Source organism: Phalangium opilio, unplaced genomic scaffold (assembly GCF_054372755.1).
Source record: "Phalangium opilio isolate 3A_F unplaced genomic scaffold, DU_Popi_V2 ptg000041l_1, whole genome shotgun sequence".
Lineage (NCBI taxonomy): Eukaryota > Metazoa > Arthropoda > Arachnida > Opiliones > Phalangiidae > Phalangium > Phalangium opilio.
This window is the reverse complement of record NW_028324165.1, coordinates 6880224-6907351: the sequence shown is the minus strand read 5'-3', so window position 1 is coordinate 6907351 and position 27128 is coordinate 6880224. Positions and strand designations below refer to the sequence as shown.

The following is a 27128-nucleotide window of genomic DNA, read 5'->3' as shown; positions in this document are numbered from 1 at the left end:
TTTTATTTACATTGAAGGAGTGTTTATAATCTAAAATATAATCTGGACTCTCAATTACAGAATTCACGAGCTCATTAAGAAATGTATATATTTATAATATGCACAACGAACATATTTACTTAAAAATCACCGATATAAATTTTCGGGAACAATTACAGTTTAGTCTGAAATATATTAAGTTCAGTATATAAAGTTCAAGAGGTGTTTACACTAGAGACTTGTAACCGTTTTCAATTATTTTTGAAAGCTCAAAACTTAACACTCAACTATTATTTTTAAAAATGTGTTTAACATTTCCATAAACGTTAATTTCAAAGTGTAAACACGGCTTTAGTAGCTTAAAACTTAGCAAATAAACCTATTTCAAAAGTCAGAAGGAGATAAGATGGAGCGGTAATAGTGATGGGCCATTTGCGGCAATGAAAGCCTCCCAATGTAACTTGCGCACTCCCCTACCCTTCCTTCAATAGGCGATTGTTAAAAGCTGCCTCGTAGCGTCATTGTATATGTATGATAACTAGCTTCTATTTTTAAGACACAAGGGGTATTTCCGACATTTCAGTAACGTACGGCCCTACAGTAACGCTACTGACTAGGATGCTGGGAGGACTTCGTTGCCGTTCCGTAGATGGCGCTACAGATAGAAACGTTATAGGCAGGGAAATTTCGGCTCCATCTCTTTCTCCTTCAAGGTTAGATACGTCTCCGAACAATACACACACACACACACCAAATTTTATAGACTGGTAACTTTTATGTCTTAACCATAAGTTTGTGACTGGTTACAAACTGGAGCTTGTCATGAAATGACGTAGATAAAACGCCATCTATTCTCGTAAAGCGACACCTGGTTTTGGCGCTGTCAAAGGCTTAGTAAAGCAGACTAAATAGGAATATGGAAGTCCTGCAAAATTAACCACCCAGTGTAGTACTTCAATTCTCGCTTGTCGACTGAGGACAGGCAGCGAAATAGCCCGGCCTCCTTTTACGTCCCCCCCCCCCTTGTATTTTGAAAGGGGGACTGGGACTATGGTGCGCGAATACTTAGGGATCTTATACCTTCTCCCTAGTAAACTAGATATCGCTTCTTGTCTCTAGCGTTACGAAGTATAGGAAGTGCTCGGGAAGTGCCAAACTTATGGAACATATCTCATAAACTTATGGTCAAGCAGACGAAACTGCGGGCTCCACCCTTATGAAAAAGGGTCTATTGGGAGCAAAAATACTTCAAATTGATGCACTTTTACCACCACAACTGATAGATAAACGTAGACAAGAATAAATCCCTCGCCGAGACTCCCTCTGCCATCACACACTCACGTGACTATATGGGGAGTTTTAGGGAAAGGTTTTATCGGAAAATGATGGGAGAAATATGAAACATTTTGGGTGGTTTTGCGTCAGGAGGATTTAATTAGAAATTGAGGACAGAAGAGGAGGCGTAGGAGGAGGAGGAGGGCCCCAAACGAAGCTGTCTGTACCTTAATTACTGGCCAAGTTAGACCTATAAACTTGAAGGGGAAATTTTAGAGATATACTATGTTACGGTGGAAAGGACAGGAAGGAGACGTTCTAAAAGGGGTTGTTGGGGTTACGTAAATGCTATGACAGAGTTAATCTCAATAATATCGCCAAAACAAGTATAGTTTAGACTTTAGAATTAAAGCACGATAATAGGACCTTTGAATTTCGAAATATAGAGAGTTTGTCACGTGACGCATTTTTCAAATTCAAAATTCCCTTACTATTTATTCCAGATTTTCTCTGGTCAACCAGGGATAGATTTAATTTTAGAAGTAGGAATGGATAACGGTTAGTATTGACTTCAGCCCAGTATAAAGCCCTTCCCTCCAACACGTAACGAAAATTTTAAATTATTCCATTGGCTCACTTAAAGTACTTTTTGATGACGTTGCTGACGGAGACGGCGAAAAATACGTAATTCCTTTTTACCTCTGTCGCTATGACCCGCCTCTTCTTTCATACCCCCCCCCCATCCCGTGCAAGGGGGTCCGGGACTTTGACGCGCGCCCACATTACTCTGTTCTCCATTCCAACTTCTAAAATTAAATCTATCCCCGGTTCAACTAAAGAATTTTTCCAGCTTTTATGGATAGAAAAATCAGAATTTTGTGGTTGTATACGAGTTGTAGCATGAAAACTAAAATTACTGAACCATTACCACCAAATTCCAAGAGTTTTATTATGACAATTTCAAAATTCCCTAACATTTCCAGGTATTCCATGCAGGTTTAACAGTTACTTAGGTCTGTTGTTCGTGTGCTGTCATAGACGACTGGAATTCCTTGACAAATGATATTATAACTTTAACCATAAGCGGATAATAACATTATCCATCCGCTTATAATAATATATATAATGCTAGATACTTAGAAAGAGCTAGTTCAAGAACGACAAGCGAGAATTGAAGTCCTACACTCGGTTAATTTTGTAGGACTTCCATCTTCCTATTTAGTCTGTTGTTCTAAGACTTTGACAGCGCCTCACCAGCATTCTGGGAAATAAGGATATTTTTTCAACTAGTCCTTTGGACCAGTGACCCCCCCCCCCTAGTGTCTGAAACAATAAACTGGTCTCCGGACTGGTCCTAGCCTTTGTTCTATAGATTTGCAATTAATAAACTGGTCCCGAGGACCAGTAACCCAACTTCTTGAGTTAAAAACTAGTCCAAGCTATTAATAAACTGGTTTTGGACCAGAGGAAGTGTGCTATTTCCCCAGACTGCTCACCAGACGTCGCCTTACGAGAATCTATGACCTACGTCACTTCATGACACGTTTCATTTTGTAACCAGTGACAAACTTATGTAACTATCTTACGAACTTATACTAATAGTGATAAAATAAACTTACTATAGATGATTGATAGCATTTACACTAGGAGTCCAGGCGACTTGGTACTGCACTTAGTCCGCCAAGTAGCCAAACCTGACCTCCAGATGTAAATGGTACCACCAACACTCCTAGTCTCTAAACTTATGTATTTTGGAACAATAAATATTTCCAAAAAAAAAAAAAAAAAATTAAAAATAGAACCATCGAAAGTTGGTAAGACCAAGACCCTCTCTGACGCCCTAGCAATTCTCACACAGACAATATATATCCACGCAGTCCTTACGCAACAAATTTAAAGGCGTTTCCATGGAAACCCCCCATAAAACCTTGGTCAAGTGCAACGCTCCCCGTTCTTAACCATTAACGCTATAGATGCCATTGTCCATCGAACCTAAGTTGAAGCAGACAGACAAGGGAAGTCTAACCTAAGGCGCTTTGATAAAGGGGGGTGGGGGAGGGGAAAGACAAGGCGTTCGCCCCCCCCCTTACGTAAAGCACAGGGAAATACTAGTCTATGTCACTGAGCTAAAAAAGGTTAAAAATACTAGGGCCTCTTATATGTTAGAAAAGAAATTTTTGGAAACGAAAAAGGTACAATAATTTCGGACACGGACAAGGGATTCTAAAATGACAAGGAGAATAGAGTAATGGCACCTACTTGCCTTTGACTGTATTATGTTCTAAGGGTAGTTAACATGGAGTGCCACTACTCTATATGGAGTCGAAGTTCATTAAAACGGAAGTATATGAAAGATTAATAGTTTAAGTCTATGAATTAAGGGTTTCATCTTAATGCTACTTTTATTTGAAGATTCGACAGAATGGGGTGTTTAAAAAATTACCAGTAACGTGAACTTTTAAATGATGCTATTACTACAATTGAAAAATTACCGATCCAATTTATTAACTGTTCCCGACTTTAGTAACAATTTTAAAACTACTCTCCCTGACTTTTTCCTGACATTTCCCACCCATTTTTAAACTGGTTTGGTTTTCCCTGACATTTCCCACTTATTTTTAAACTGGTTTGGTTTTCCCTGACATTTCCCACTTATTTTTAAACTGGTTTGGTTTTCCCTGACATTTCACACCAATTTTCAAACTGCTTCGGTTTTCCATGACATTTCACACCAATTTTCAAAATAGTTCAGTTTTCCCTGACATTTCACACCAATTTTCAAACTAGTTCAGTTTTCCCTGACATTTCACACCAATTTTCAAACTAGTTCAGTTTTCCCTGACATTTCACACCAATTTTCAAACTAGTTGAGTTTTCCCTGACATTTCACACCAATTTTCAAACTAGTTCAGTTTTCCCTGACATTTCACACCAATTTTCAAACTAGTTCAGTTTTCCCTGACATTTCACACCAATTTTCAAACTAGTTCAGTTTTCCCTGACATTTCACACCAATTTTCAAACTAGTTCGGTTTTCCTTTGACATTTCACACCTATTTTCAAACTAGTTCGGTTTCCCCTAACATTGACACCTATTTTCAAACTGCTTAGATTTTTCCTAACATTTCACACCAATTTTCAAAACTGCTCTCGTTTTCCCTGACATTTCACACCTATTTTCCAATTCCCTTTACTTTAAAGATATTTCAAGTACAGCAGCAACCCTGCATAACTCCCAGAAATATACTATTAATCCATTAGCCATTTTCTAACACCTGTAGATGTATTCCCTCCCATTATAAAAAGAAAACTAAACAAATTAACCTGAAAAACCTTTTAAGTATCCCTTTAACAAAAACACGAAAACTAGTTCGTATTTTTTTAAGGCCCCCAAATTTAGGCCTCTTTACCTGTAAGAGAAACTGTATCGAATGACTGAGAAGTTCGCGCCAAAATGAAATGGGAGTTTTCCCGCTCAATAGAATACCGCGCCAATTTTTGTATTGTTTACAGAGTCCGCTTTTACATATATATAAATATAGTTGAGACAGCTTTATTTATTTTTAATGAACCAAGAGAAACCTCATTTAGAAAACGAGCGAGGAAATAAGACTCCCAAAAGGAAGTTAGTAAACAGCGGATATTATTAGCTCCGTGTCGGCGTTAAGCCTAATTAAACCTCAGCCTAATGATCATCTATTTACAGTTAAAAGCGAGAGTGAAATGGAAAATAAGTTATATTAATTTTTTGCATCAATAATTCTACTAATTATAAGATTAATCAATTTGCATAGTGAAACATTCAAGAAATACCAACTCCGAATGATTTTAAAATTCAAATTAGGCTTAGTTTCATAGATAATTTGATATTTGCACCACCAACCAATCGCGTAACGCCCTGCCATTTTGTTCACAAAATTCCCGTGGCACAATCTATATCTCGCGCCACGATTGTCAGTCACATGATTCACATCGCGCGCCATTTTTATCAAATCTCGCGCTAAATTTCATTCGACACGTGCCACCTGAATTGTTGCACCAAGAAGTGATATCTTGTTTATTAGGGAGAAGATGCCTAAGTATTCGCGCGCCATAGTGCTGCAGTCCCCCTTTCAAAATACAAGGGGGGACGTAAAAGGAGGCCGGACTATTTCGCCTCTGCTCAGTCTAAAAATACGTAATTTTCATCATTCGCGTCGCGCTGACGTGAGTTTTCAAGAACCAATGAGACGCTGGTTGTAATTTAGAGGCGGGGATTAACTACGTCCGGACCTACGTCTGAACTGGAGATAAAACTAGAAATGTGGGTGCGAATTTACAACTTCTCCCCAATAAACTAGATATAACTTCTTGGTTGCAGTTTGCTCTGGACGTTGACCTGTTCTCAGTCAAGTCAGGAGTAAGAATTTTTTCATTACATTTAGTTACAACGTAAAATTAATCGAGCGGTGCAAAATTTAAGAATTAATTAATAATGAAAATCCGTCTTGTCATCGTGTATAAAATTTGTAACTACATAACTTACCGTAATTAAATGAAATTAAATAAGAAATAACTCTGACTACTTTGCCCTAAAGAGCTTATTTCAACTGACCAATCTGAACTGGAAAGCGCCTCAACCCTGTCCGAGACCCTGTCCAACAACGATTAAAATATTTTACCCATGGGGTAGGTCCGTAGTGAAAATGGCCAACCTCACGCCCATACTGCTTTCGTTTCTGCACTATATTTAATTCGAAAGAAAACACGCTAACTTTTAATGGCACAAATAAACCAAAAAAAAAAAGTTGCCCGCTACACGGCATGGTAAACTCAACAGGTAGTTGCAGAAGTCGGTAGGTAAAGTGGTAAATGTAACTCTATTTTCATTTGAAAATACCACAAGTTTATAAGATATGTTCCATAAGTTTGTCACTGGTTACAAACTGGAGGTTGTCATGAAGTGACGTAGGTCATAGATTCGAGGTAAAGCTACATACGCCTGGTGAGGCGCTGTCAAAGGCTTTGTACAGACCAAGAAGTGATATTTAGTTTATTAGGGAGAAGGTATAAATTCGCCACATATCCAGCTTTATGTCCAATCCAAACATAGGTCCGGTGTTAATCTAAATTACAACCAGCATCTCATTAGTTCTTGAAAACTCACGTCAGCCGTCAGCGCGACGCGAATGACAACAAAAATTACGTATTTTCCGACTGAGGAGAGGCTGCGAAATAGCCCGGCCTCCTTTTACGTCCCCCCTTGTATTTTGAAAGGGGGGACTGGGACTATGGCGCGCGAATACTTAGGCATCTTAGATCTTCTCCCTAGTAAACTAGATATCACTTCTTGTACAGACTAAATAGGAAGATGGATTGCAAGACAGTGTAGTTCTTCAATTCTCGCTTGTCGTTCTCGAACTAGCTCTCAGTAAGTATAGACAGATTATTATCTATACAGTAAGCCTATTGTTACGAAGCATAGGTAGTGTCATACTTATAATGAGACGTATCTTATAAACTTATAATAATACATCTATAGCTGCGTTTTACTATCAACTTCAAGTAAGAGACTTTTGATAAGAAATCTAAAGCCGAACGAAAAACATTAATGTAGGATTGTGTCAGTGTTTTTGGTTTAAAGCAATCAATACAATAACATTAGAGTTGTTTCGCGTGCTAGGTTGGTTGCTTGCTTGCTTATTACGTTCGTAATGTCGTTAAACTTCCTCCAAGGGTCCCGAGAGAAAATTATTACCCAAGTATAGAAAAATTTATCATTTACGTAACCGGCGCTTAGGGAAAAGCCATGACAAATTCAAATCTTTTTGACCATGAATGACAAAAGTTGGGAAAACCCAAAAATTGGTTTCTTATAACCTGATGGAGTTCAATTAAATAGAACCATAAGTTTATAAGGAAAACTAAGAGTGGACCAGTTTATTACTTGCGAATCTATAGGAAAGCTAACAGAGGACCAGTTTATTACTTGCGAATCTATAGGAAAGCTAACAGAGGACCAGTTAATTAATCGCTAATCCATAGGAAAACTAAGAGGGGACCAGTTTATTAATTGCAAATCCATGGGAAAACTAAGAGCGGGCATCAGTTTATTAATCGTAAATCTATAGGAAAGCTAAGAGCGGGCATCAGTTTATTAATCGTAAATCTATAGGAAAGCTAAGAGAGGACCAGTTTATTAATCGTAAATCTATAGGAAAGCTAAGTGAGGACCAGTTTATTAATCGTAAATCTATAGGAAAGCTAAGAGAGGACCAGTTTATTAATCGTAAATCTATAGGAAAGCTAAGAGAGGACCAGTTTATTAATCGTAAATCTATAGGAAAGCTAAGAGAGGACCAGTTTATTAATCGTAAATCTATAGGAAAGCTAAGAGAGGACCAGTTTATTAATCGTAAATCTATAGGAAAGCTAAGAGAGGACCAGTTTATTAATCGTAAATCTATAGGAAAGCTAAGAGAGGACCAGTTTATTAATCGTAAATCTATAGGAAAGCTAAGAGAGAGGACCAGTTTATTAATCGTAAATCTATAGGAAAGCTAAGAGAGGACCAGTTTATTAATCGTAAATCTATAGGAAAGCTAAGAGAGGACCAGTTTATTAATCGTAAATCTATAGGAAAGCTAAGAGAGGACCAGTTTATTAATCGTAAATCTATAGGAAAGCTAAGAGAGGACCAGTTTATTAATCGTAAATCTATAGGAAAGCTAAGAGAGGACCAGTTTATTAATCGTAAATCTATAGGAAAGCTAAGAGAGGACCAGTTTATTAATCGTAAATCTATAGGAAAGCTAAGAGAGGACCAGTTTATTAATCGTAAATCTATAGGAAAGCTAAGAGAGGACCAGTTTATTAATCGCTAATCTATAGGAAAGCTAAGAGGGGACCAGTTTATTAATCGCTAATCTAACTAAGAGAGGACCAGTTTATTAATCGCAAATCTATAGGAAAACTGAGAGGGGACCAGTTTATTAATTGCTAATCTATAGGAAAACTAAGAGCGTACCAGTTTATTAATCGCAAATCTAAGAGGGGACCAGTTTATTAATCGCAAATCTAAGAGGGGACCAGTTTATTAATCGCAAATCTAAGAGGGGACCAGTTTATTAATCGCAAATCTAAGAGGGGACCAGTTTATTAATCGCTAATCTATAGGAAAACTAAGAGCAGACCAGTTTATTAATCTCAAATCTATAGGAAAACTAAGAACGTACCAGTTTATTAATCGCAAATCTAACTAAGAGGGGACCAGTTTATTAATAGCTAATCTATGGGAAAACTAAGAGCAGACCAGTTTATTAACTGCAAATCTATAGAAAAACTAAGGTGAGATCAGTCCTAAGTAACAGATTATTATTTTGGAAACAGGGGGGGGGGTCGCCACTGGTCCAACGGACTAGTTTTAAAAATATCCTTATTTCCCAGATTGTTTGTCCGCTTCCAAGCATACTCCACTTTCGTACAAACCTCACTTTTTTCAAGCCAACCGTGACATCAATCCAACCATTAAAATAATTTAAAAACAAATTCATTTAAACTACATAAAAATAAATAAAAACAATTTAGCTTGCCAGGCTAACTTTTAAAATAATTGCGACATGCACGAATAACAACGTAACAAAAATCAATATTGCCGTTTCAAACCTACTCTATTTCCCTCGAAAAGCAAAGTGCCTTAAATTTTTAAAAAGGATTTAAAAATGATTACATTTTATAGTTTATTTACTTTTCAATTGACATTTTCCCCCCGGTTATACTCCGGCCTCTGTAACCATTCTGAAACATTTACGAAATGGCATAAGTTAACTAACAAAGGTAAGTAGTACACAATTTCGTTTCAATGATAATAGAGCATTTCGACGTAACAAAAAGGGAAAGACACGGGGGTAAAACTTTGCCTTTCATTTAGCTTTTTGGCGCCTGCGCTGTACAGTCCTTTGGTATCATGGAGAGTGGGCAATGTATGAATGATCCCCTTTGTACGTCACGATACTAAGGGTTGCCTACTCTCTTTAAGATCGAAAAGGCCTATTGGTATTGAACAGACAAGTTGGGAGCAGAAGCTAAGATTAGTGAGGTAATTTAAAGGGCCATACTGGAGGGTTGAAGGAAAGTTGAAACCCAACAATAGGGACTTGGCAGTACTACGTCATGCAACGTCACGCTACCTGTACCTTCCACTAGTGCTAAAAAACATACCAGGAGGAGGGGCTTATATAGATTTGGTTCTGTACAAAAAAAAACATACCATAATGGCGCTGGGGGCGGAGTTAAGCCCTATATGGCTCCCAAAACTGTGGTAAGACTTCAAGGAGGTGACGTACTACTCAGATCTCTATTGCCAGTCATTTGTGACTGAGAGCTTGTCATGAAGTGACGTGGGTCATAGATTCGAAGTAAAGCGACATACGCCTGATGAGGCGCTGCTGTCAAAGGCTTAGTAATGCAGACTCAATAGGAAGATGGACTGCAAAATTAACCACCGAGTGTAGTACTTCAATTCTCGCTTCCGTCGTTCTCGAACTAGTTATCTCGAGCTGTAAGTCTCTAGCATTACGAAGTACAGGTAGTGTCATACTTATCATGTAACATATCTTATAAACTTATATCAACATTTTTCATGGAATTTTATGAAACTAAAAGCGAACTAAACAACTTAATCGAACCCTTTAAGCTTTGCCTTTGAAAGACACACTTATAAACGTCATGTTACGTCGAGTTTTCGAAATGCATCTCATCTCGTATTTCTGATATACTACATAGTACATACGCTTATATTCCATTCCATTTCAGAAAACCTCCCTTAGGGGCAACGGCAAGCAATGGAGCCGGGAGCTTGGGCTGCTGCCTTGAGTTGTAGTAACTAGTAAGTAACGTGGGCAGTAAGTTGGGCGGAGTCTATTTTTAAAATCCCTCGAAATAGTTGGGTGGGCGAGACTCTACTTTCGTTCGATAAAAGTAGAAGTAACTCCAAACGAAAATACGCTCATCCGGTTGGTTTATAAAAGCTAATGGGTTTGAAGGCGGGAAGATGAAACGCGTTGTTTTTAAGAGATTAAGACTGGGTTTAAGTAGAGTCAGAAGTAAATAATACTTCTATTCGAGAGAAGTGTACTACCACAAAGCGCCTGGGGTAATTGCAACATGATTCTTCCCAACATCATTTTACATTTATTATAGCGAGGTTACTATTAAACCAAGAAGTGATATCTAGTTTATTAGGGAGAAGGTATAAATTCGCCACATTTATAATCTAGCTTTATCTCCAGTCCAAACAAACGTAGGTCCGGAGTTAATCCCCGCCGCCTCTAAATTACAACCAGCATCTCATTGGTTCTTGAAAACTCACGTCAGCGCGACACGAATGGCGAAAATTACGCATTTTCCAACTGAGCAGAGGCGAAATAGCCCGGCCCCCTTTTACGTCCCCCCTTGTATTTTGAAAGGGGGACTGGGACTATGGCGCGCGAATACTTACTTAGGAATCTTATACCTTCTCTCTAACAAAACTAGATATCACTTCTTGATTAAACCGAATCACAAACGCGATAATTAGTTCCCTCATCATTACTCTATTAGCGCTTAACTATTATTGCCAAAGGCCCATGCGCATGTGGTCATTTTTGTCCCACGTCAAGACAATCAAGGTTTGTGGGTTGATTGCTGAGGATTTAGTAAATGCCAAACAGTTATAGAATTCACCCTAGCACGGTGCGATAGTTACCCATCTGAATTAAGTTTGATGAGCGGGAGAGCAAATTAACAAAAAGGAGCTCCCTCGCCTGGGAAAAATCATGTTACATAACTGAAGTATTAAAAGGATACAGAGTGTCACACTTCTTCTATTATCCACTTCTGTTTACATACTGAGTTGGATGTATTGCTTCTAAATTAACAAAGGAATCAAGTTTGTATAGAAATAAAATTGTTTTAAGATGGGGATATATCTTGTTTAATATTTAGACGAAGTTAAAGTGTACACAGTGTATACCATCAGTTCTTGCAGTTGCAGAGGGATTGTATGTAGGGTTATGCATTAATATTTCATTTAAAGGCCGACTTCCAGCGAAAAGGGTTCTAGCGAAACTGAAAACCGAGCATCGAGACGAGACTAACAATGGAGAACGACCGTGCACCGATTTTCGAATCCCCGCTGGGTGTAAAAGTTGGAAGGGTTCCAGCTAACTGAAAGCCGTGCAATGTGGCGGTTCTAGCGAACTGAAGATACACAATAGAGAATTTCCTTCAAGGGGAAATCAAAAATTCGAGAGGAAATAAATTTAAAAGGATTTTTCATTGTTCATTCTCAGTTCGCCAAAATCACAATGAACGGGTTTCAGATAGCTGGAACCTTTCCAACTTTTAGCCCAGCGGGGATTCAAAAATCGGCACGGTCGCTCCATTGTTAGTCTCGATGCTCAGTTTTCAGTTCGCTAGAACCCTTTTCACTGGAAGTCGGCCTTTAATTTACTTTGAAAAACGTTAAAATTTAAAATATATATTATTATTCTACCTTTCTGAAACCTATCATGTTTAACCGGTTTTTATGAACCTCGAAAGATGGCGTTAAAGGCAGGTTAGCACAATACTAGACGCATACTTATGGATGATGGCTTAACTTATGATTGCATGTCGGGAAAAAAATACGAAAATCGGATAGCGTTTGACATAAGCCAAGAAATAAACTGAATAAACAGAAGCCATTCAAAAATTGACTTCTTCGGGAAACTTTCAAGTTAAGTTGACGTTCAAATAGTAACTCCGCTTTTGACTTCGTTTACTTTTAAATTAAGCACCACAGTACAAGTTGAAACTAACAGTTGCAGATGGACGCCAATCGGCGTTAGTAACAGAGGATTTACCTTACAAAAAGTAACATAACAATTGTAAGTATGTTATGAATTTATGAGAATTTTGTGGGAAAAAGTCAAAATGTACTAAAGATAGTGTTAAATAAGTATGACACTACCTATACTTCGTAATGCTACTGAGAGACTCAGCGACGGCCACACCAGAAATACGCGTTCGCTCTCTTCGCTTTGCCATGGTTGCAAGGTTCGCAAGCTTGAAACGCATTCAAGCCACATATTTAAAACAGCTCTAGATAACTAGTTCGAGAACGACAAAAGCGAGAATTGAAGTCCTACACCCGGATGGTTCATTTTGCAGGACTTCCATCTAGCTCCTATGCATTACTAAGCCTTTGGCAGCGCCTAACCATGCGTACGTCGCTTTACCTCGAATCTATGACCTACCTCACTCACTTCAAAATTACAAGCTCCAGTTTCTAAGCTACCAGTGACAAACTTATGGAGGAACATACCTTATGAACTTATGGTTTTAGTCATACGTTTTGTTATTAGTTTACTTATGACTGTATGAAAAACCGCTTTCGGACATTGTCGGTCTCACGACTTAAAAAAGGGGGACAGAGAATCTATTCCAGCCCATTCGCTGTTCCCCCCCCCCCCCGCCCCCAACACCAAGTTGGCTGGTTATCTTATTGCCAAAAATTCGATTTGGAATTTTTTAAAGACCCCCCCCCCCCTCTCTCTCTATACAATGTTACAAACCCCCTAAGAAGTAAGAATGTGCCGGTTCAAAGGGATTCTTGATTGTCAGTTCAGGAGACACTAACTGGGCTTCAATTTTTCAACATGCTTTAATTATTATTACACGCTCATGGCAATATTTGCCATTTTAGATTCGGTTATTTTAATATTCAGAAGTCATGGTTGAAAAATAACCATTTAGGCGACCGACCAAGAGCGTGAGATTTTAACGAGGGGTCGGACGTTTAGGAAAAAGTGTACGGGATTTCGAAATCCAATTTGATTTCATCGGATTTCATTTGATTTCGTCGGATTTTGTTTGATTTCAGAATTCGATAAAATCCAATGGATTTCATCGAATTTTGATATTTTTCCCGTGATTCCGTCGGATTCTGCTATTTTTACAGTGATTTCGACTGATTTTGCGATATCTCCCTTGATTTCGTTGGATTTTGAGGTTTTTCGCGTGATTTCCTCGGATTTTGAGATTTTTTTACTGATTTTGTGATTTTTTTACTGATTTTATGATTTTTTTACTGATTTTGTGATTTCGTTGCTGATTTCGGATTTTTTATTTGATTTCGAAATCAGCATTAATTTCGGATTTCTTAAATTGGATTTCACGGGTAGCGTACGGGATTTCATGAATGACGACCCCTCGGATTTTAATCTAATCTGATTCTGAATGGGCTTTTAATAAAAATTGCGGCAGGCCTATGACATTCTTAAAAAGGAGGTGATAAAATTTCTGTAGAGGACATGGTAACAGGAGTAAATACTTACTCCTGGAACTAATCAACATTGTAACTATCAAACACAGTTTCAAATAATCTCAAGAGCTCATACTTCCAATGATAAAAGTAATTAACTTCTAATTATGTAGATTTTTACCAAGATTAAATGTTATTTCATTCACGATTGTCTCTTATAAATATTCTTGAACTTAACTAATGTTGAACCCTACTTTCTTAAGGCATTCAACGTGTTTTTTTGGCTATTAATATTTGGTAAGTGCGTTTGCACTAAACTATACACACGTATGTTTCAAGGTAAAGTCAGAAGTAAATGAACCGAAGTTACCGGAGAGGGCAAAATTTGTATAATGCGTTTTCCATAACGTGGGGGTAGTAAAAATCAAGGTAGCTGTACCTCTACCTGAATCGTCTCGAAATTTAACGCTGGCACCAAAGACCATAGTTACAGCTTAGTTACAAATTCGCGCAATATCGTTAGTATGAATAAATAGTCGTTGTTTCAGAAATAGGCGTCTGCTTCTATCTTAGGAGCTTAGGCCCTAGGCTTACGTTCGATAATGGATGAAAACATATGGGATGATCTTTTGAAATACCTTTCAAATGTTAATCGACCATTTGTGACTTCAAGTCGGGAAAGATTTATTGAAATTCTAAAGTCAGACATTGGACAAAAGTATGTTAAAAGTATTCTTATCCTACTCGAAAAGTTTTTCAAAGAGTGTGAACCTCTCCCCAAAAGAATCTTCCGAGGGAAAAAGTCGCCATTTTTAAAAACTCTAATTCCCGGAAAATCCGGTTACTCGAACATTGGCCGCTTGGTGGCGTTTTCAAAATTGTTGTGACTCGAAAGAGCAGAGGAGCGAGACTATCGTCGGGGTTGAAATATGGGGGTTTGTGAGGAACTTGTGCTTAATGAATAAACAATAGGACTCCGGTAACTTCGGTTCATTTACTTCTGGTAAAGTTGAAATGAGAAAAATACGATAGTACGTAAACAAGGCTTCGTCAAAATAGAAAAATATATGAAAACGTTTGCGATAAATGTTTTAAACACCAGCTGCAATGAAATTTTATCTAAAATTTAAAAATAAAACCCATTTTTTCCTAGGAAAGTTTATGCAAAACAAGTAATTTTAGCTGAAGCGAAAAGTACGTCAACAGAATTGACTCTAGAAGATACGCCGGCCAGAAACTTTACTAATATTCAACCTTATTTTCTTCGGACATTCAACGTGTTTTTTGTCCATTTGGTTAAGCGCCTTTGCACTAAACTATAAGAGTATGTTTCAATGTAAAGTTGAAATGAGAACAAGTCACGTAAATAAAATTTCCTTATTATCTAGGTGTGGTTGGGGCGAACGTGATAGTTTCGTATGTGGGACCGTCCATAAACTACGTCACGCGAAAAAAAGCATTTTCTGACCCCCCCGTCCCCCCAGATCACGCTTCGTCACGCTTCTCTCAGACCCCTCCACTAAAAACCACGTCACATTTCTTTAGCCCCCCCCCCCCCCTCCGCACTATGATTTGTCTTAATTTACAAATTTAATTTGATTAATTTCTTGAGTGATATGCCGCCCTCTCAGAAATATTTTGCTCGGCTGAAAATTCAAGTTGTCTTCCGTTTTAAGCTTTTTCCCTCTGATTGACCTTTAGAATTTTAATGTCTGGATGTACTTTTTATAAGATTCAAAAAAGTTCCATAAAGTTTAGTTAAAGGGGCACACTTTTTAGGTTTCGACACTGTCACCGAAAACAGACTAATCGAGCTTGAGATTTAGAAAATTTGCCAAAGAATCGAAACCATTTCAATCGGTAGGGGCATTTGATTCATCCTCACAAATAATAGGGGCGAATAAACAGAGGCATAAGAGAGTTTACGCTGTTTATTTTAAATGCGCTATTTAAATTGGCTATAAAAAGGTGTAAATAGTAGATAATTGCTTAAATTTTCTACTATTTTAGTGATGATGGAAGAACAATTTTGGTAAATTATTGTAACGGTGGACTATGGAATGTTGTCTTTCTTCTTCTATAACATAAGAGAGCCAATCGGCCTCTTACTGACTTTGTTACAAAATCAATGCTAAATGTGACGTCACGCATCGAAGAACCACTCCCTCCCCCTTGTCACGGACCGTCACAAATTTAGAAACCCCCTCCCCCCCATAAGAGTGTGACGTAGTTTATGGACGGTCCCTGTGCTAATGTAGTTTAGTATTGATGTTTCCTAACTCGCTAACAGTTGGGGAACATTAACAGCCACACAGCCTTTGTAAATAAGGCCCTTTCCGCCTGTAAATGAATCTCTCATTCTAGCTGCTATGACCACATTCCGAAAAACCGGAGTTTGGAGAAAATATTTCTAATATCAACGCTTTGATACAGCCGTCCATCAAATTAAACACAAACTTGAGGGTTGCCGGTATCTAACCAGGTGAATTCTTTGACGATGCCAATGTAGTTTCTTTCCCAATACCATAAGTTTATCATGCCTCTAAGTAGAGAAATGGCTGCTACTCCTATGGCAATAGTGTTTGTCTGGCTCCCTTTAATGAAACCCTATACTCTCTCCGTATCATTTATCACCTCAACTTGAATACAGAATTGTACTGCCTAGCCTAGCGTTTCTTTTATCCCTTTTAGAATGTTTCAGGACTGAAACCGCCTCTATCTCACGAGAGACAGAGGGATTTGGGGTTGCTTAAGTAAAATTCGTTCCCCCCAATGCCTGCCTATACGAAACGTAAAAATCTCCTTTATTCCATTTTATGATTTTTTTTTCATGTGACCCATTTAGTAATCGTCTCGACCGCTTGGTGGCTGCACTGCGACAGAAATTTCAAAATTTTCTCTCTTCGGATCTCTATACGAGTTCTGACGTCACAGTAGCCTGCGGAAGATGCCCAGTTGTAACCCGTATTTGTGTACTTAGAGACATGATAAACTTATGCCAATACTTATAAGAGCTGGAAGCGGATCTTTTCATATAAAGGGCCCCAACAAACTTGTTTTATGTCCATCCAAAAACACGAAAACCGTTATAAATTCATACCATAGCGCTAATGTACTTTCTTTCGAAATTTCTTTAACATTACGAGCTCCAAAGTGGTAGTGGATCTTGCCTTAATCGGTTTCTATCCACGCTTGGTTTTTTGTGTACCCGGGGGCCACCAACAAACTAACACACATACATACATACAAAAACACCATCGCAAAGCTAGGTCTGGTTACATAACCACACCTAGCAATAACTATATGAAAACGGTCGCGATCAATGTATTAGAAACCAGCTGCAATGGAATTTTACCCAAAATTAATAAAAACAACATATTTTTACCTAGAACAGTTCGTGAAAACAAGTTATTTTAGGCTATAGGTTGAAGCGAAAAATACGTCAACAACAGAATTGACTCTAGAAGATACCTTGCAGAATCGAATCATAACTCCATTTTCTCGCCTCTCAGTTGGTACAGTCAAAACTTCACCATGCAAATGAAACATCTAATATTTCTATCCCTCATGTTTTTGTCACTTATGTTAAACATCAATGCTGTTGAGCTAATAAAACCCGGTATGTAAAGAGATTTTTAGAATTCCTCATTTAGGACAATCTTGGAGGACAAGTGCTACTTTAGAGTTATTTTATCTGCGCTCAGACTAAATGCGCGGATAATTTAATGGTTATCCAAGTAGGGATTATTTAGCTATAATAGATAGGTATCACAACCCAAACAACACACGCTGGAATGGTACTACAATTAATTAATACAATGAATTTTTTATTTATAGATTCAGAAAACGCTATCAGTTTGAAATCAAATAAACCAAGTGGTCAATATGCCATTCAAAAGAAACATAGCTTTAAAAAGCTAAGATTGGGTGCCAGAATCCTCACACTTGGATCCGCCATGAGACTCCGAAGCTCAAACGCGAAACATCCCTTACCTCATCTCTATTAAAGTAACAAAGACTAGGCATTCTCAATTAAGCATTTATTTGCATTATAACAGAAAAAAAAGGAGTACGAAAACTTCTAGCTCCCTAAAAGTCTGTAATATCTTGGAAAAACAGGAAAACACACGTGGTTTCCAATTTCATTTTTAAATTGAGGAAAATCTAGGGTGCTACAGATTTTCGAACAGGTTTTTTTTCATAGATTTTCTTTCAAATCTCTATTTTATCCATAAAAATTATATTGTAAATTGGACCTTTCGAAAGTGTCAATTAAATTGTAATCTTTAACTTCCCATAATAAAGGTGATGATTATGTAAATTTTTACCGAAATTAAATGCTATTTATGCCACGATTGTCTCTTTCAAACGCACTAACTTTACCAATGTTGAACCCTACTTTCTTCAGACATGATTCAATGTGTGCAAGTCTTTATTTGGGTAAATGAATTTGCAAATTACCTATAAATGCTATGCTATGTTTCAAGGTAAATTGGAAATGAGAAAATACGATAGTACGTAAACATGGCCTCGCCAAAGTAGAAAAATATATGAAAATGGCCGTGATCAAAGTTTTAGACACCAGCTGCAATGGAATTTTACCCAAAAATTCAAAACAAACCTATTTTTCCTAGGTCAGTTCGTGAATAACAAGTCATTGAAACTCAAAGTAAGGCAACGACAGAATTGACTCCAGATGAGATATAAAGCGAGAAAACCGACCTAATCAACTCATAACCCCTGTCAGGGTTGTTGATTTTTTTGATTTAAATCGGATTTTTTTGATTTTAATTGATTTATTTGATTTTTTTGATTTTTATTGAACTAATAGATAGTAAATTACCAACATGAAAACTTTTGAGTCAAAATTAAGCAAAAGCAAAATAATCATGACATTTAAGCAGCTATTGGATATTATTACTATTCAAATGCTTGTATAAAAAGACTAGCTTGACCGCTATTTCATTTCCTAGCCTTTCCAGCAAGACAAACTGGAATTCTGGGAAAAACTTACATTGAAATATACCAAAGCCACGATTATTTTTAATTTTAGGTCTTTTCTAATTAAGTTTCTTCTCGAGTTACTTAAACTACTCCTTGGAATCTTAGAAAACATTTTTTAAAAATAAAAATATATTCTTGATTTAAATCAAATGATTTTTTTAACTGATTTCAATCAAACAACCCTGACCCCTGTTGTTTCTCGCTTCTCCGTTGGTACACCCAAAACTTCATCATGCAAAGTAAACATCTAATATTTCTATGCCTCATGTTTACATCACTGGTGTTAAACATCAACACTGCCGAAATAAAACATGGTATGTAAAGCGATTTTTAGAATCAGTCCATCCTCATATGAAACTTAGAAACTTAACTTTCGATATTCTTAATAACGTTTACCAAGAAGCGATATCTAGTTTACTAGGGAGAGGTATAAAATATCGCACGCCATATAGTCCAGTCCCCCTTTCAAAATACAAGGAGGCCGGACTATTTAGCAGCCGCTCCTCAGTCGGAAAATAAAAAAATTTTCGTTGTCATTCGCGTCGCGCTGACGTGAGTTTACAAGAACCAATGAGATGCTGGTTGTAATTTAGAGGCGGGGATTAACTCCGGACCTACGTTTGGACTGGAGATAAAGCTAGAAATGTGGCGAATTTATACCTTCACCCTAATTCCTGGTAGCACCCAACACACGAGGTAGTACTACAATTAGTGAATATAATAATTTTTTTTTCTTTGTTTATCTAGAAAACGTAGTCGGATTGAAATCAAATAAACAAAGTGAACAACATGCCTTACATAAGAAAAATAGCTTTAAAAAGAAAACATCTGGTTTGGGTGTACTTGCAGGAAACTTGCAACTCCGAAGATCAAACGCGAAAAATCCGTTAAAACCTCATCTCTATTAGAGTTAAAAAAAATCAACAGAAAAACCTGTACGAAAACGTCTAGCACTATAGACCGTAACATCTTCGAAAATACACATGTGGTTCTCAAATTTAGCTTTTAAATTGGAGATAAAGTACGTCGTACACATTTTCGTGAAAAAAATTTACAATGCTACAGATTTTCGTACAGGTTTTTACATTTGAGTCTCTTAAACTCTCTATGTTATCCTTATTATAAAAAAAAATATCCATAAAACTGTACATTGAATTGTAATCTTAATTTAGTTCAATAATTTATCGTATAATTTGTTCTTTAACTAATGGTTTCTAATTCAAAAAAATTATTTAATGTAAGCAAAATAAATGTTTCTATATATACTATACTTATGTAACAGAAAGTATAATATAATAAAATTTAATATTTAAACCAGATTTTTTCTATTTTAAGCAAAAGAGGGTATAAAATAATGAACTTTATCAATTGGAACCATGTTTCAATCTACAATATTAAAGAAGATACAAGCAATTAGCTTTCCCGCTAAACAAAGGGGGGTTCCCCTATTGGACGCCTAATTATCCACCGGATGGATTCGTCCAATAAGGTCTCACCAAGAAGTGATATCTAGTTTATTAGGGAGAAGGTATAAGATGCCTAAGTATTCGCGCGCCATAGTGCTGCAGTCCCCCTTTCAAAATACAAGGGGGGACGTAAAAGGAGGCCCCGGGCTATTTCGAATCTCCTCAGTCGGAAAATATGACTGTAATTTTCGTCATTCGCGTCGCGCTGACGTAAGTTTTCAAGAACCAATGAGATGCTGGTTGTAATTTAGAGGCGTAGGGGATTAACTCCGGACCTACTTTACGTTTGGACTGGAGATAAAGCTGGAAATGTGGGGGCGAATTTATACCTTCTCCCTAATAAACTAAATATCGCTACTCGGTCTTAACAGGAGAGCCTAACGCGTAGTGTCCATTACGGAAACTTAATTGCTCGTATATCCTATAATAACGTATAGGAATAACGTAGAAACATGGTTCCAAATGATAACACTCATCATTTGTGTTCGGTTATTTTAATATTTAAACCTTAATCCTAAAAAGTCCGAAAGGTCAAAATACCATTTACAAATGTTAAATAAATAAAAGTTAATCACAGTTTAAAAAAAAAAGCCTATACAAATTATTTTAGTGTCAAGACCCTTGCTAACAAGATTCTAAACATCCGCGAAATGTTTTACAGGTTTGCAAAAAAGGGAGCCCTGAAGGGGAAAACAATAATCATGTCATAATGAGTCGATAAAACCCGTACAAAGAAAAGGCCGTTTAAGAAAAAATACTACGATAGACATCTTGGGGTCTCTCTCCCTCTCCTCTCTCATAAATTATGGAATTTTAGGCCTAAATTTTTGGGTCCTAGGTCATTTCACTCAAAATCTCGCCCACCTTACGAAAAAGCTTAGTTTATCCATCCCTAAAGGGATAGTAGCGGATGTAAAAAATTTTTCTTCAGTTTTTTTTTTTTTTGTTGACCAAACTGGATGATTGATATCAGTAACACTAGGGAAGTTAAGGTTCATTAGAAGTTGAGTGTAAGAAAGGGTCAGTGATCAACTTATAATTTGGTAATTCAACTTGTCCAACTTCTGTTCCCATGTTCCAACTAATTTGCTGAATAGAGTAATTTCGGTTGAGAGGGGGAGTGAACTTTGTATCCCCTACGTTAGGGGCAACTTTGTACTAGAGAATACTATTTGCCCCCGGAAGGGAAGGGGAGGGGGGATATCACTAAGTTAAGAGATAGAGGGTTATGACGTTGCCGTATATGGGAAAGAAATTACTCTATTCAAGTTCACTCATCAAAAATTGAACTTCCCTGAACATTTTGGCAAAATCTTTGAAATTCCCTGACCATTTTGGCAAAATCCTTGAAATTCCCTGACCATTTTGGCAAAATCCTTGAAATTCCCTGACCATTTTGCCAAAATCCTTGAAATTCCCTGACCATTTTGCCAAAAATTTTAAAATTCCCTGACCATTTTGCCAAAAAAATTTAAAATTCCCTGACCATTTTGCCAAAAAATTTAAAATTCCCTGACCATTTTGCCAATAAAAATTTAAAATTCCCTGACCATTTTGCCAATAAAAATTTAAAATTCCCTGACCATTTTGCCAATAAAAATTTAAAATTCCCTGACCATTCTGGTCCATTTCTAAATCCACAACTTTCCCACGTTTTCCCCCAACCATTACGACATTATCACGCAAGGCGAACTTAATTTCTTCCCATTTTCCATTTCAAAATATCAAAAAATAACTTCTTATCCGCTCTAAACTTTTACACTAAATTCCAAAGTACGAATATGAAAACCATTTTGGTAGTCGAAACGCAAAGCAACGCGAGTTCGCGACTGACTATCCCTTTAATCCGTAGCAAAATTTGAGGCCACGCTGAAGGTAAACGTAGTTTTTAGTTGCGGGCTTCCTGAAGTTCTTCCTAAATATCCCTCTAGTAAACTTTTATTCCCCTAAGGGCCTAATATAACCTTAACGCCGTCGAGAAAAAAAAGTCACTAACTTTTTCCTAGTTATTAGAAAACCAACCAACTTTTTCGTAAAAACGTAGGTTTGCCTCTTTATTTTTTTCTAACCAAAAACCAACTTAACTTGGCACTAGTACCACGCTTAAGAAACGTACGATTGGACATAGTAAAATAGTGTCAAGTTACGTTGTCTTTCTTAGTATATAAAAGCCAGTTTTTCGGGAATCCCCCCATGTGAAAATTCAACCCCCATACATTGCCTTCCTGTTTCTGTGTGTTCCAACCTACTTTGGCCCTAAAATCCACGAAAAAAGAAACGCGTTAGGACAGACCAGAAGTATATAACAATATTTTGAGGGAAGTAAGTGTTTGTTTAAAGATATCGACAGATTTTATCAGACATGTGAGCGTCGTCTGTCATTTGTGACAGGGAGCCCAGACAAAAATTTAAATTCCTCATAGGAATTATAGGATTTTATAGAGGGGGGGAAAAGTGTTTTAGAGGAATATATAGGAATAATAATGCTCATATATTATACCATAGGTTTATAAGATATGTTACTTGATAAGTATGACACTACCTATACTTCGTAATGCTACTGAGAGACTTACAGCTCGAGATAACTAGTTCGAGAACGAGTAAGCGAGAATTGATTAACTACACTCGGTGGTTAATTTTGCAGGATTTCCATCTTCCTATTTAGTCTGCATTACTAAGCCTTTGACAGCAGCGCCTCACCAGGCGTACGTCGCTTTACCCTGAATCTATGATCTACGTCTCTTCATAATTACAAGCTCCAGTTTCTAAGTTACCAGTGACAAACTTATAGAGGATATCTTATGCACTTAATGGTGCCAAGAAGTGATTTCTAGTTTACTACGGAGGTGTAAATTCGCCCCCACATTTCCAGCTTTATTTCCAGTCCAAACGTATAGTAGGTCCGGAGTTAATCCCCGCCTCTAAATTACAACCAGCATCTCATTGCTTCTTGAAAACTCACGTCAGAGTGGCGACGCGAATGACGAAAATTACAGTGTTATTTTCCGACTGAGGAGAGGCTGCGAAATAGCCCGGCCTCCTTTAACGCCCCCCCTTGTATTTTGAAAGGGGGACTGGGACTATGGCGCGCCAATACTTGGGCATCTTACTGCTTCTCCCTAGTAAACTAGATATCACTTCTTGAATGATGGTACTGACAATAACAAAAAGAAACATAGAACAACTTCATTTTCAAAACATAATATACTTCTAGTTAAGCCTAAGTGCAGTCTAAACTTTGGATTTCTGGAATTTTCTCTCCATTGGTACATTCGTACTTTTAAAAATACAGTTTTCAGACTTCAAAGATTATTTTTAGGTCTAAGAAACGTTTGGATAAATGGGTCATTTCTATTGTTTCACACCTAATACGGAGGCGTCGGATACTTCGCCATGGTTAAATCTTAACTATAAATAGTCCCCCTTTTCTAAAGTACTTTTCTTCATCACATGGTTCAACGTCGTTACGATTTAGTCAAATACGTGGCCCCTTAATTAGTACCTAATGTTCGTTGGACCATAGAGGTAGTTAGCCTTAGGAAATAAGTTGTTTAACCTCCAGATTTCAAATTAGAAGTTGATAAAAAAATGGTCATGAAGTAGCGATAAAAGCGTGAAATTTTATTAGACGGGTTCATACAACTTTTGGTAAACAAATTTCCCTGAGATTTCCAGGTTTTTCCCCAAATACTTATCTGAATATTCCAGGTTTTTCCCCGTATATGGAGTATCCTATGGAGCAAATGTTAACGAAGGAGGAGGGATAAATAGGACTATTACATAATCAAAGGACATCCCCGTATCTCTAGTAGAACCAGAGTTACGAGCCTCCAAAGTATAGTGTAATGTTAATCCTATGGAAGGGGTAGTTTGTTTACGTTTTGCTTAATTACTCGGCCCCTGTTTGTCATAGCCCTAAGTTTTTAGTATGGTTAGATGGGGGACAAATTGGCCTATAACATACTCAAAGGACATCCCCGTATCTCTAGTAGAACCAGAGTTACGAGCATCCAAAGTTTAGTGTAATGTTAATCCTTTGGAGGGTATGTTTATGAACATTTTGCTTAATTACTCGGCCCCTGTTTGAAATTGACGCAAACTTCCCTGATTTCCCTGAATTTTACTAAAAATTCGAAATTTACCTGAATCTTCCTGAGGTTTTTGTGAACTATTTATTTCCCTGATTTTTCCATGTTTGTATGAACCCTGAGTCACCCTCTTTTTAGAACACCCTGTACAATTTCTAATTCGAAAAACCAATAAGAAGTTTGTGAAAAATTAGACGAAGTACTCTATAAACGGGGCCCCTACCAGAGGGTATGTGATCATGGTTTAATGACCTTTACAACTTAATAGCACCTGTAAAACGATCCGAGAATATTTTAAAATAAAGAAATTATAGAATTAAAAGGGATTTTTCATTAAAACAAATTCTAAAATGACCTTTCCAGCTTTAATCTGACCCACTAAGGTCGATTTTCCCAAACCAATTTCATTATTTGAAGTTTCAAGGTTGTTGTCAATTTAAGAAATACAAAATGACTAATTTCTACCGCGTTTTACAGACTAGAACAGTAAACTTAGAACACGTGATCTAAACTCATCATACTAATCAAATTTCCGAAACTTTTCATTGCTTTATTTTAATATCACGCTCAAATCGAAAAAAAAAATGAAGATTCAAAAATTTACTATGACGGGAAATTCCCTCAAAATCAAAATAACCCTAAAAAGAATAAAAATTATTTGAGCGGGAAAATTAAGGGCGCGAAAATTTAAACCGCCAATCAACATGTGTTTCGGCAAAACCAAATTTCAATCAAATCAAAATAATACACTCGTTAAAATACACGTGAACTTAAACTCAGGGATTTCACGAGACAATGAAACGTAATACAACCATCCATTTTTCTTTTTTTTTTAGTATTCCTTTAGTAAATTCCTCTCGGAAAGTAAAGTACGATTCTGATTGGTTAAAAACGGCAGAAAGGAATGAGGGCGTGGTTAAATCACGTCAAAACGTCCGATAAAAAAAACCTCCAAAAGCAAAAGGAAAAAAAAAAATCCAAAACAAGACAGAGGACTAGAGAGAGGCGAACAGCGGGCGGAATTTAAAAGTAAAAAAAAAAAAATTATTTAAGAAGAAAGATTGAAAACTAGTTTCAGCAGCGCAGTTTTTCCCGCGCATTTTACGTTAAGCTAAGCCTAATATAACATTACCTTACTTATAAAATATAAAACCAATTTAGGCTTAAGTGTTTTTTAAATAAATAAATAAATCAAACAAATTAAAATTAAACAATTAATAAACTTACCATACCAAGCGGCCAGCATCGGACTTAATGCCGACATTATTGCTTCCACCGAAAAAATTGTTCTAGCCGATAGGCTGGTCAAATACCAGCTTTGGAAGCCCCGTTAATAAATACATTTAAATTATAAAAGAACCCAAAAATTAAGCCTAATCACTTTGTAGACGTTTTTGGCCTACAACTCGGAGTTTAGCGTTCACTACTACTAAAGATACAGTATCCCAATGGTCAAGCATCTGACGTAGGCGTAACGCCATAAAAAAAAATGCTCGAATCGTAGAAGAAAAAAATGGCCAAAAAAATTCGTTTCTTATAAAACTACACAAGCCTAGGACTCAGAGCGGCAGGGTCCGCAAAAAATCATTAAAAACAAGTTGTACCCGATACCGATGTTACCGGAACTCGTCTGGTATGGTCATTTTTATGGACCGAATAATAAATACACTGATTTATATTATACTTTGTAGCAACACACTTGGTTGGAGGTTAGGTTTTAAAACGTTAACCCTAATCCAAAATAGGCGAAAAATTTCACTGGCGTTTCTTGAAAAATTCACCTGCGACGTTCGTTCACAACACTACACCCACATAAACACAATTGATCACACGGATTTTCCAACTGAGGTTTTTTTAGGGGAGATCTCTACGCGTAAACAACGACGAACGGTAATGTACACTTTTCAAGGAGTTGAATTATAAGTAAACGTAGAGGTACAAGTTATTGAACCGTTACGTCTAGAAAGATCACACCAGAGACTCGCCTATTTATATTATAACTGCGAACGAACGAAGGAAGGAGGCTCTCTAAGCTACGGTACGGAGAAATGTCATCCAAGAGCTACGGGCTTCCTCAGCCAGCGAAGCGAAATCCGGATAGAACCGTACGTACGTGAATATCCAGCAAAGACCCGAGCTAAAATCCTGACCCTCCCTTGCTTGCTTCCTACAAGCACCAGAGCTACGAGTATTTCAACATCCCCCTATCCACCCCAACCCTACGCTCCTTACACCCTAGTGATGCTGAACCTGAAATTGGGACTTAGTAGATGAGATGATTCAGACCTTCTTATCCATCGGGCCAGATGAGCAATTGCCCAGAACTCATAAAAACACTGGTGTCTTAGTTCATAAGATATGTTCCGTAAGTCTGTCACTGGTTACAAATTGGAGCTTGTAATGAAGTGAATGAGGTAGGTCATAGATTCGAGGTAAAGCGACATACGCCAGGTGAGGCGCTGTCAAAGGCTTAGTAATGCAGACTATGTAGGAATATGGGCTGCGAAATTAACCACCGAGTGTAGGACTTCGAACTATTTATCTCGAGCTGTAAGTCTCAGGGTAGCATTGCGAACTGTATAGGTAGTGTTATACTTATGGAACATATAAACTTATGCGGATAAGTCCTCACGCCCCGCCCTCAAAGCTCGCATGGATATTACGGTGGGATATATGGGGGCACAATTATTCCTATTAGCTTTATGTATTCCGCGTATATTATATGCCCTAACACTCACTGGGTGCATATTTTCACCTCATTGCCAGTTCCCAATAGAAGGCTACCGCGAGGGAGAAAAACCACGTGACTTGAGGTCAATATTGCATTGCCCGAACTGACGACTTCCAATATGGTCGCCAGAGATAAGGTGTGACGTCACGACAATATTTCTAGTAGCTCCCTATATGGTTAAACTCTATAATTGCGGTCAACCCAGGTCAGTTTACTAGCCTGTTCTAGAAAGAACAAGATCTTTTCAAGAGTGGTCGTATATTTCCATTCTAAGTGACGCCATTTAAATACAAATATAAATTGAACTTTCAACTTGTTATTCT

At 37.4% G+C, this 27128-nt stretch overlaps 1 protein-coding gene across 3 annotated transcripts in view; it reads right to left on the bottom strand.

The window, feature by feature from the left end:
• Positions 1-27128, bottom strand: part of LOC149679675 (uncharacterized) — a 37930-nt gene that overhangs the window by 9517 nt on the left and 1285 nt on the right. The window contains exon 1 of one of the 3 annotated variants that reach the window (XM_089835488.1): positions 25302-26236. The exons of 1 other annotated variant lie outside the window; for it this stretch is intronic. In XM_089835488.1, coding sequence (XP_089691614.1) covers positions 25302-25338 — 37 coding nt within the window. In that variant the 5' untranslated portion in view covers positions 25339-26236. Of the gene's footprint in view, positions 1-25301; positions 26237-27128 lie in introns of those variants that run through there. One more of the 3 variants, XM_089835487.1, reaches the window with a different exon arrangement.